Source organism: Vulpes vulpes, chromosome 1 (assembly GCF_048418805.1).
Source record: "Vulpes vulpes isolate BD-2025 chromosome 1, VulVul3, whole genome shotgun sequence".
In the NCBI taxonomy this organism is placed as follows: domain Eukaryota; kingdom Metazoa; phylum Chordata; class Mammalia; order Carnivora; family Canidae; genus Vulpes; species Vulpes vulpes.
In genome coordinates this window covers 59,471,938-59,484,351 of record NC_132780.1, presented here as the reverse complement: position 1 = coordinate 59,484,351, position 12,414 = coordinate 59,471,938, and the positions used below count along the sequence as shown (strand labels likewise).

The 12,414-nt window shown below is 35.9% G+C and overlaps 1 protein-coding gene across 1 annotated transcript in view; it reads left to right on the top strand.

The window, feature by feature from the left end:
- Positions 1-12,414, top strand: part of CLVS2 (clavesin 2) — a 66,283-nt gene that overhangs the window by 42,149 nt on the left and 11,720 nt on the right. The window contains exon 4 of the mRNA XM_026013393.2: positions 10,239-10,349. Within this exon, the coding sequence (XP_025869178.1) occupies positions 10,239-10,349 (111 nt within the window). The remainder of the gene's footprint in view (positions 1-10,238; positions 10,350-12,414) is intronic.

Sequence of the window (12,414 nt, the reverse complement as noted above, 5' to 3'; positions counted from 1 at the left end):
ATAATGAGAACTGAATTTCATAAAAGGAGAGCGACAGAGCAAAAGAGAATTATTAAGAGTCACAGTGTCATGAAGTATTCATTAGCTAAATATTGATGTATATAGAATGGGGGGAGGAATGGCTACTTTTTAAATAGAAATGTCAGAAATGACATGTATTTGCCTTTGGGTAGAGCACATTCTGTTGACCACCCTTAAGAGAAATACATGTTGACACACTTGTATTCATGATAGTTTAAACAATAGCTGACATTTTGCCAAAGGTCTTAGAACAAATAGATATTGTAAAATATGTAAATGCAAATCTAGGTACATTAATTTTTAAATTAAAAAATCTAAAAAATTATCTGTATTTTAGTGCATATGTAGATTAGGATTTTAGCACTTGGGAGGGCAAAATTATTTCAAAATATATTCATATCTTAAAATCTTAAAACTTTTTAATTCTAAAAAAATGTTTACCTACGATGCCATATATTAATGGGAAATTAATGTATACTATTAATTACTCTTTTAAATGATCCATTATGGTTAATCAATGTTTCTTAAAACACTTATTAAAATTATGACATTGTTTTCTGAGGAATCATTAAAATTCAAGTCTGTAATTTATGTGCATTTTGTTTCAGAGATTGCTCATCAAATAGAAAACCTTGCTAAGTGCTTATTTTGAAATAAAATGTGATGTATCTTTGAAGGCTGACTTGTTTCCTCTAACAAGAATTGACTATTCATTTTTAACCATTTAATTATTTTTTCTCTTTTCTCAAATTCCAAAGTGTTAAGTAAACTTTAGAAAATGTTAGTAATTATTGTTTCCATACATGTCAGAGCAATTACCTGTTTTGGTGAAGTTTGTTTCTACGCGGTTCTTTCCGTGTAACCCAGTTCCTTTATTGTCTGCTTACCTGGATAGCATGAGGGTTTAATGGGCAGTTAGAAGTTAAGAGGTTGGAGGTGAAGCATCCTCCTGCATTTGTACAACCCCAGCTTAAATGCTTATCTCTGCACCAGGTCAAGAGCCTTTGTTTTCAATCTGTTATTTGCATCCATTTACACATGGCTCATTACCAGTTATGAGGCAGGCATAGAAAAAGACATTTCAATTAGCTGGTCATTAAATAGTTTCCTGGCTGTTTTCTCTCAATTTGGCAAAACACACGAGTTAGAATATTTTGGTAAAAATCCTTGTTTCCCTCATGAAAGCAATGGAATGACTTACCTAGATGTGCCTGTCTGGTATTAATGAGACTACATATATGGGATTATATATCCCAGCTGTAGCTCCATTCTCTTTAGTTCCAGACACTGCACAGAATACTAGAGGTGGGAATGGAAGCAGGGCTTTGGAACTAGGACAAACCTGATTTCTTTCAGGAATATTAATCTTTTTTTTTTTTTTTTGGAATCTTAATCTTTTAGAAGATGTGTAGGGTCTGCATACAAATAGCTTATTCAACATTCTAAAAGATAGGTATGAGTATACAAATGCTACTACACCAGCTAGAAAGAATATCTCCAAAAGACATATTTAGGAAAATATGGTGTGGTTAGTATATCCAGGCACATCAGTTCCCCCCTGCCCCATGTCCTGATTTTCTTTATTAGATCGGCTAAGAGAACAGATTAATAAAATTCTCTGAATTCTCTATTAACAGAACTCCTAATTGAGGCCTTCCTACAACCATTCAGAATGTTAGTTATGTATTTTCCACATTGGCACCTTTCACAGGCACTTTTGCATTTCCACTCCATTATCTTCAATATTCTGGGCTGCATTTTAGATCTGTCCTTCTGGGGGATGCCTTCCCCATCCTACCTTCTTCCTAAGACATCTTTGTAAAGCAGCCAAATCTTAAATTTAAACATATCTGAAGGAAATTAATATTGATGCAGTCTAAGGAACTAGTAGTACTAACTGCTGTAATAGTTACCTTCTACTTTCTATACCTAGGCAGACTTTAAGAGAGAGGGTGATATTATTATATATGTTGTATACATATTAAGGCTTTGTAAAAATTATTCTCATAATTCTAGACTTTTACATATAATTTTATGTCATCTGTATAAAACTTAACTGAAAAGAATTAGAGGCATCCCCTAAGATGCTTAAAGTATTCCTTTTGTCTCTGGTTGATAAGGTGATGAGCACTTTTTTTATTGTGCTTTATTTGATGTTTAGAATTTCTACAATAATCATGCTCAATAATTTTACTGAAATCATCATAATAGTACAATATTTTTAATCTTAATATAATTCTAGGGATAGAGTTTTGAATTAAAATTATAACTTCTAGGTGTTGCATACTATGACTTATCATATGCACTTTGCCATAGTGCATATAACAGTTGAAATTATGTGCTTCAAAAGTGCAGTAAAGGTAGAAAAGAAAAACAAACGTTAAAAAAAGACTAATGGGGGTGCCAGAGTAGCACAGTCACTTAAGTGTGTCTTGGTTTCAGCTCAGATTGTGATCTCAAGGTTGTGAGATTGAGGCCTGCATTGGACTCTGTGCTCAGTGTGGAGTCTGCTTGGGACTCAATCTCCCTCTCTCTCTCCCTTTGCCCCTCTTCCCCACTCCACATGCTCTCTCTCTCCCTCTAAAATAAATATAAATAAATAAATAAATAAATTAATTAATTAATAATAAATCTTTTTTAAAAAAGCTAATGAATTTAGTTTTGAATGAGTGAGTTTTACATACAGTTTTTGCCTATGTTTACATGAGGTCACTTCTTAACACACTTGATCATTTTTCGAATCCTAGAGAGTCTTGTGAAACAGGACCAAAGTTGTAGATTTAATTCTCATAAAAGAGTCTATTTTGTTCATGTTTATGAACAAAACTGTACCTTGATTGTACCAGAAATTACATTGATTTATGTTGTTCTCAAGACTGACTCCTTGTGATAGTATTATCCTAACACATAATTTTTTTATTTCACCAATATCAATTAAAGAACTGAATAATATATTAATTGTTCATTTTCCAAGTTTTCTTTTTGAATGGCCAAACATCTGAGGCAAACAAATTTTTGCTAGAAATGTGCGCATAACTTACTTATGTATATTTCATACATAAGTAAGTACATATATTTACCTCTCTCCAGAATACCCATAGTGCCAATATTTATAGTGTCTATATCGCTTATATGCCAATGAGGAAAAGGTAGAGGCTTTGCTTTGATTGATATTATTTTGTAATTGTTGGCAATAGCAATCAACTTATAGGGAAACTCATATATTGCATGAGGTGAATATTTCCAAAGTCATCTTCTCCCAAAGAAAGATATTTACTTGAGTATATAGTCAACAGAGGCTTGGAGAGATGTTGAATTCCACTAGAGCTTTGGCAGACAAGTTTCCATTAACTCAAGTGCTCAGTCAAGATAATAATCCAGCACACTTTGTACATCCAGCACAAAGTGTACCACTCAAGAATAAAATGAATGGGAGCAGGTAAATTGCCAGAAGTTTTTAGAAGGCAGAAATTCTGTTAACTTTCTTCAACCAATCTTGATTGTACTTTCACTGACTGCAAGGTACCTCTTATTTCATCATCTTCAGTGAAGAGCATTGTGGCCAGCAGAGTCAACGGTCAGCATATTGTATGTTGCTATTTTATTTTATTTTATTATTTTATTTTATTTTATTTTATTTATTTTATTTTATTTTATTTTATTTATTTTATTTTATTTTACTTTAGATTTTATTTATTTATAGGAGAGAAAGAAAGAGAGAGAGCATGAATAGAGGAGAGAGGCAGAGGGAGAGGGAGAAGCAGACTCCTTGCTGAGCAAAGTGATCAAGCCAAAGTGAGGCTTGATCCCAGGATCCTGAGATCATGACCTGAGCTGAAGGCAGACATTTAACTGACTGAGACACCCAGTTATCCCTGTATGCTGTTATTTTAAATATTATGTTATACTATGTAGTGTTTTAGGACCAAACAACTTCCCATTAAACCACATTATAAAATTCCTTCATGGTAATTTCCATATGTATGAAGTAAAAATTGATATTTAATATGGTAGTCCAGGACTTAGGAGGTGTGCTTAATGGCTATGGTTGGCCATTAACAGTCCTATTAAATGTTTCAATTTTGCAGATAAGGAGATTGAGGCTCAGTTTACATATGTAGTAAGTACCAGAATCTATTCTATTCAAGAAACATTCATCTAGCTCTGCTCTAGGACACACACACACTCTCTCTCTCTTTTAAAATATTGGGAATGTAAAGATGAAATCATACACAGTCTGGATCTGAGTTAATGTGCAAAATAGAAATCTCTCTGGATGGTTCAAGGACAGATGAATTAAAATACAGGGAGCTTTAAAATTTCATTGGAAAAATGGGAGGAATTACAATGTCATTAGGGAGCTATGTCTGCTTTCTTGGTTTTGAGGTCCCAACCCTGCAGATGTGATCCAGAGATCAAGAAACTGCTGTCTTCACCCTCTCACTACTGCCATCCCAGCAGCCTCTCACCTAGTGATACCTAGAAAGTGGAAGGTAGTATCCAGACACTGCCATAAACAGTTGCTCCCCTAGAGTTTTCCTAGCAGCTGCAACTGCAACAAAAATGTGACTGTGGCCTCCGGTTGGTCCTTTAAATCTTGTTCAAGTGTCTCTCACTGACAGAACTCTTATTTATAATCCCAGCTGTAGGATTATAATTATGTCTTAGCCTTCTATCCCCTGCCCTATTGGGTGGGGCACCAAGTGAGTGGAAATGGATGCAGGCCCATCTCCAACAGACCATATAAAACACAAAATCAAGCCTCAAAGAGCTCACATTTTAATAGTGGAAGCAGACAAATGAAGAGACAATTTCAAGGTTATACAGGCAAGTGCAATGAGAGACTTAGGCACTGTGCTCCTGATGGCAGAGACTGGGCTTTTAAGAGAGAACAGGGCATGGAAAAGTGAGAGAAAGGATCAAAAAGAACTTCCTGGAGATGATGTTGCCTGAGCTAGGCCTTAAAAGTTCAACATGAGAGGACAATGCAAAAAGGGAGGGGAGGCTATGCCAGGCACATGGGAGAGAACAAAGTCAACAAGCTTTAAAACTGCAAGTGGACTGCAACAGACATGAAGATGATGCAGGGAAGTGATGTCGTGCCAAACTGGGAGTGGACACAGTGGATTTTGGGTTTTACTATGGCCATGAGAGTGAATACGAAAATATGAAGCTACACACAGCTGAGGCTATAAATATTGGAGGGCTTGGGGGCATGATTGGAAGCAAGTGGCTTATACTTCTGGTTTCTAGTTCTGCTTGGAAGAAGGTTGGAAGACTCCACCTTGTCCTGACAACAAATAAACAACCAGACTGGAAAATGAGGTGAGGTAACAGGGAAAACCATTGTCGCCAAGACTGGAGGGACAGGCAGGTGAACACAGGGAGTCTTGGCTTACTGGAGCAGAGATCCAGAAGGGGAAACAAGCCATGGTGGGAACCAATGTTGGGGCAGGATATCATGAACTTTAAGTGACAAATTGCTGGAAGCTCACTGGGAATGAGGCTAAGAGTTAAAAATTCCAAGGGGCCCCATCCTAAGGGCTCCCCACACTTTTGTGAGATTTACTTCATGGGTTGGATCAGGTTTTTAGTAAATATTAGAGGAAAATCCCCTTGTGTTTCTGTCAGAGGAAAAGGAGAAGAAACCATTTTGAAATATGCCAGAGCACTCTGTTGTTGTTGTTATTGTTGTTGTTGTTGTTGTTGTTGTTACTGTTTTTCTCTTTCTGCTGGGGTATTTTTAGAACCTAACTGGCCTGGGGGGTAGAAAGATACCCAACTCTAGGCATCCACATGGGGAAGGGAAATACCCAACTCTAGGCTACCTGTCCCACCTCAGGGAAGAGAAAAAGACTGAGAAACACTTGGGAGTTCACAGTCCAGAGACAGACTCATTAGAAGACCAAGACCTAATCATAAAACTGTAGAACACTTCCCTCCTACCACACCTACCACTGCATTACAGTTGGCTGATTTACAGCCCTTCTTTTATCTGGTACATCATGTCTGGCTATCAGGAAAAGAAATTAAAAGGGGTACTAAAAAAAAATAAAAAAAAAAAACACAACTTGAAGAGACAGAGCAAGCATCAGAACCAGACAGGTCAAGGAAGTCAGAATTATCAGACTGGGCATTTTAAACAATTTTGATTTATATACTAAGTGCTCTAATGGATAAAGTAGACAATATGCAAAAGCAGATGGACTGTATAAGCAGAGAAATGGAAAGTGTATGAAAGAAAAAAAAAAGATATCTGGAGATAAAAAACACCCTAACAGAAATGAAGAATGCCAATGAAGAATGGACTTATTAGTGGACTGGACATGGCTAAAGAAACAGTCTCTGAGCTTGGAGACTATGTCAATAGAAACCTCCAAAATGGAAAGCAAAGAGAAAGAACGTTGGAACAAAAAAGGAACAGAGTAACCAAGAACTGGAAGCCAGATACAGAAGGTATAACATATGTGTAATTGTAATACCACAAGGAGAAGAGAAAGAAAGGAAACAAGGCATCACAGTGAGGAGAAGAGAGGAATCAAGGATTATGTTGTCATTGTGTTGGACTTTGATGCCTGAGAGGTGGCACTGAATCAGAATTTTAACCTAGATTAATTTGATTGCAAAGTCATTGCTTTCCCTTCCTGTGCACCCTGTCTCAACTGTGATTTGGCACTGATCAAGTCCTTCTTTATGTAAAGATACATCCAAGAAAACCCATGAACTCATGTGTATGTTTTGTGTATACGTGTGCATATTTATTTTTCAATAGAAGAAGCATGACCTCCACGGGATTGTAGTTTAAAAAAATCACTGAGCCAAGACATTTGGTTTAACAACTTGATAGCTGATGTTTATTCACTTTTGTTTTAGAGATTAAATGCCTTTTCAGGAGTGGATTTTAAAAGCATTCTAAGTAGTTCTGCTTCAGGTAGTGCAGCAGGTTAAAAATTCCTGAAGATCTTCCCGCCATGAAACACAGAGTGTTAGATAAATCACAAAAAAATATCTTCATATTCTTTGCAGAACTCTAGAGAGCAGGAAAGAAGTCATCACCCCTCAACTGCCCCTTGAACCCTAAAGCAAGAGCACAAAGTCTACTGGAAAAACGAAACAAAACAAAAAACAGGAGAATAAGTGAAGCCTAGGTGGTTCTGGAGGCAAATGTTGACTGCAGGAACCTACAGCTTTAGAGGGTAATGAATGCCTAGGGTATGGGCTGGATAGAAGCAAAGACTGGGTTTGCATACAATGTGGGCAAAGGGGGACTAGCTGTGAGACTGCATTCGTCCAGGTGCTATATCCTTAGGGAAGGTTTGTGCAAGGAGAATCTCTGCTGGCTAGGAAATCTTTAAGAAAACCTCTCTGCCTCTCTCATAAGCAGGTGGAAAAATAATAGTAACGATAATAATATTGGTATTAATAATAATGATAATGTCTTCTCTGATAATCTGAGACCATAATTGTCTCCTCTGAATCTGAGATTTTTTTTTTAAGATTTTATTTATTTATTCATGAGAGACACACAGAGAGAGAGATAGAGGCAGAGACACAGGCAGAGGGAGAAGCAGGCTCCACGCAGGGAACCCGATGTGGGACTCGATCCCAGGTCTCCAGGATCACACCCTGGGCTGAAGGTGGCGCTAAACCGCTGAGCCACCAGGGCTGCCCTGAGTCTGAGATTTGAATGCACATTGTATAATCAGAGAAATCCCCCCCAAAAGGAAATTAAATTAAAGCCAAATCATGTTGATAGCACCTAGTAGGAACTGATACAGACCTTATCCGGAGAAAGGCATCCTCAAACTAGCTCTTTCGGGATTCCCAATGATTAATATTAACCAAATATAAGTTCACCATAAATAAGATCAGCAGAGAGAGTAACCAAATTCAGGGTCCCAAGGACTAAGACACAAAATACCTATGTATTAAGTGATTATGTTATTAAGTAATGTTATTAATGACAGAATTAAAATAAACAAAGTCCAAGTGACTAGGGAATTAAAGTTACATGAAAATCTATCTCATAACCTATAAATTGGCAAAAATTAAACAGATTGACGATACCAAGTGCTGTATGTGGAAGAGCTGCAACGTTCCTGATTGCTGGGGGATGGAGAGGTATAAATTGATGTAGTTGCTGTTACCAATTGTGTAAAGTATGTACACTCTATGACTTAAGACTTCAGATATATACCCCACATATACACTTGAACATGCCCAAGACGCATGTCCATAAACGAAGTCTACAGAGCAGAGGTGCTGGTGATGCCTGGTGATGCACACCAGACAAAATATTTGGAAAACAATGTGCATTGACAAGAGAAAATAAATTATGACCTACCATACAATAGTATACCATACAATAGTGACAACTACAGTTGCACATGTGTAAAACTCAAATACGAGGAACTTCAAAAACAATATAATATGATGCTAGAAGAATACATTCATATATTTAGAAAGTTTAAGTACTTAGAAAACCTAACAGTATCTTTTAGGGGTTGTAGGTATATCCATAGCAAGAAATATAAAATATAGAAATAAATAAAATATACAAAATTATAAAATAAATAAGGAGTAAGATATTTATATATTTATAACGCTTATAAAATATAAGAAAAACATTTATAATACAAAATTTTAAAATGTGGTAGAGGAACAGAGAATATGAATAAAGTCAACTCTAAGGTTACCAACCACGTTCTATTTCTTAAGCTGAGTGGAGGGCACATGGATGTTTATCTTAGCATTCTCTTTATTGTACATAGATTATTTTCTTTTTATGTATAAAAATATCATAACTTAAAAACATACGATGTCTACATTTCTATGTAATTCATTTCTATTATCATAATAAATTCTTGAGGAATGAAAACTACATGTTTATAAAAGAAGTAAGGTGCTTACATAAAAGGAGATGTATTTTACTTTTAGTTATTCCAATTTATTTATTTTTTAAGTATTGTTTTTTTATAGTGCATTGCTGCCAGAGATAGAAATGGCTTTGCAAAAAAAAAAAAAAAAAAGTGCTATTGGCTCTGAAAATCAACATAGAAAACCATGAATTAATTATTAATGCTCCTAAGTGTCTCCCCAAAGGTAAAACATGCACAGCATAACATAATAGGGTTTTTGACTAGACAATCTTGTTTAAAAAATTTTTTTTAAATGCACCTATGATTATTTCAGTTCCTTTAGTTTTTCTTTGTTCCCATTCATGCTCTAAAAAGAATCCAGAAGAATGTCAGTTATTATGATACTTCCCGAGAGACACTTTTAGTGGTATAGTTTTTGTTGCTTTTTTTCTTAACAAGACTTTCATAGTTGAGTGTGGGATTTCGAACTAGTAGCAAGGATCCATTCATTTATGTGGAATCCATAGCACACTCAAGTGAGGTCAGATGTTGCAATCTATTCAGCTGAAGGATTTCCTTCATATTATGGAGTGAAGTGGGACGCACCTGTTTAGTCACAGATAGGAAGAAAAGACATCTTTACATCACTTCAGATTCAAGCCTTACACAAGTGAGTTCCTGCTGAAGAGGAGACTGGCTTTAGGATAGGCCTGTTTTCTTCCTGAAAAGGGGTGAGTTCAGAGGGTTTTGACTTCACCTTGCAATAATGCATCCCCAAATTTCCCACACTACAACACAAAGTTTTTATTTTGCTTAAGCCTGTTTGCCCCCTGTTTTTTACAGCTGAAATAAGGGAAGGAGAATGTTTATAATGAAGTTGACAACATAGAATAAAGTGAGTTTTGATACATGGTAGTGCTCACGTTGTAGATAAGTATAGTGAAATTTAAGAAAATACTTTAATTTAGATATACTTTAAACAATTTAAATAAAATGCTTATCTAACATAGATTCAGTATTTGACAAATCCCTCGTGTCTTTTATTTCTGTTTCTTGGCCAATAGTGACTGTTAACAGTTTGTAGGCTTAAAATACAGCGTTCCTAAAAATGCTGAAGCTCTTATCAACAAACTGTTCTTGAGAAGGATTTGCTTTATTACGTATTGCTTCAGTTTAGGTCTGAAAGTTGCAATATTTAGTGTGGTAAGTTTCTTCCTTCTTTCTTAGTCATCTTAACTCTACAAATAATCTCAGCTAAGTGTGCGGAATAACAAATTTATACACCATATGACCTTCCTCAAGCCGTCTCAGTATATTAAAGCACGTGTTGGTTTTTCTCCCCACTCTGTGTTCCTCTAGGATAGCTTCCCAGCGAGGTTTGGAGGAATTCACTTTGTCAATCAGCCATGGTATATCCATGCCCTGTACACCGTGATCCGGCCTTTCCTCAAGGAGAAGACTCGGAAAAGGGTATTTGCTTGTTTCTTTGTTTTTGTATTCTTTTTCTTCCCATGTTCAACAAATTACGCTGCAAAATGTGTATGTAGTACTGGCTGTGGTAAAATCTACCCCTGTAGTGCATATAAGTATACTTTTAAGACATTTAAAAATTCTTCAAGACCCTATGATTAATTCTGATCAGTGTGTGTATGAAAGAAATATTTAAAAGCCTGCTCATTGGCCTTCCCACAAATTGGGAGAACATCGCAGTACATCATTATATAAAGCCTCAGTTTAAAAGTAAAAAAAATAAATAATTATGCCATGTTACTAGATTTTTATTAGTACACTTAATTTCAAGTAAAATCTAGATCAAAGTTATAATTTTATAAGCTGACATATGAATATTAGTCATTTCATAATATGTATCACATTGAATATAGAGAGTTTTGTAGTGTCTAACATAATTTTGTAGTGATTGTCATGTTCAATCATGCTTTTCAGAAAGAATGCTGATGTGTAGAGATATTAGTATTTCTTTAAATGACAAGTTACTTGCGTTCAAAGACTCGGTTTCATCTAACAATGTGGATCATTCAAAGCATCTACAACATAATAATCGTTGTTTTCTGCAAATAAGATAGTTTGTATAAAGCATTTGGCACAGTGCACGGTACATGGTAAGGGCTGAACACATTTATCGTTATTATTAATAATATAGATTGCAAAATGCATTTTAATGTCCATTATTTCATTTTATCCTCCAAAAGCCTCTGAAGCATAAATTTAGTAAGCCTTATCTCCTATTTCACAGCTGAGAAAAGTAAGTCTTAAGATGGTTAAGTAACTTGCTTACTCATTTACACAGCTGTAGAGTTGTAGAGCTAATATATGAATCCAAATATTCCAGATTTAGAGCTATTTTTGCCTCCGTGCTGTGACCAATTTTCAAATGATTAGTTCCAAAGTAAAATATACTTCACTTCTAAATGTGTATTGAAAGTAATTTTCCATGTTTCTCAGTGAATGAGAAGGCACTTCAGGTATCTCTGAGCCATGTTATAGAGGCCTCATTCTGAGCATAAAGGGGAAATAATTGCTAAATATGTGTTTGTATTAACCGTTATTGAACAGAAGGTCTTCTGTATATGAATTTGTTGAAAATGTTCCGGCAGTAAAGGGGGAAGACTCTGTAAAAAATTGTAATTTATATCAGGAATTGTTTCTACCAGTGAGAATGAAATTAATTTACATGTTAGAGTTCAGAAAAGTGTATTGATGTGCTTCACAAATAACGCTTCCAAACTTTGTTTTATGAAGAGATGATCAGGATCCAAAACACCTGCTGGGGCTTTTAGTACATATTGCACTAGTGAATGCTTCTGTAGTATTCACTCTATGCCACATGCTGTTCTAAGGACTTTACATATGTTAATTCCGTTAATCCTTACAAGGACAGCTCTAGGGGAAGCACTGTTGTTTTTCTCCTTCTAGGGATGAGAAAATGAGGCACAGAAGGCTAAGCAAATTGCTCTAAATCACACCTGGGAGATAGTGGAGCTGACCATGTGGATTTATTAAGAAGATCGTTCCAGAAAGACAAAGGCCCTGAGGTAGAAACTTGCCTGATATACTAGGCAAACAGCAAGAAGACTCAGAAAGCTAGAGCAGAATGAGCTACTGAGGAGGGTGATACACGATGGGATAGAAGGGAATACGGTGTGCCAAATCATGTGGGGGCTTGTATTCACCTGAAGGGTCTGGGCTTTCAGTCAGAATGATGGGGAAAAAGTTTGAAAGACTTTAGGACAGGGTGACTTGTTCTGAAGGGTGTTCTGTGGAAAAAGACTAAAGAGGATCAAGCAGGGTGTTCTGCTCTGTGGAAAACGACTAAAGAGGATCAAGTCTAAGAAAATGAGGAAACCTCCAGGGCTGGGGCTATTTGATTGAATTGAGTAATTTTGACAATGCTTAGAAAAATTCACTGCTACTAGAATTATTCTAGATGGAAGGGAGGTATCTGAACCTTACCATTTTGATTAAAACTATATGACTTGTAAATCTTCATATGAGAAAATAGTTATAGGTTAAAACA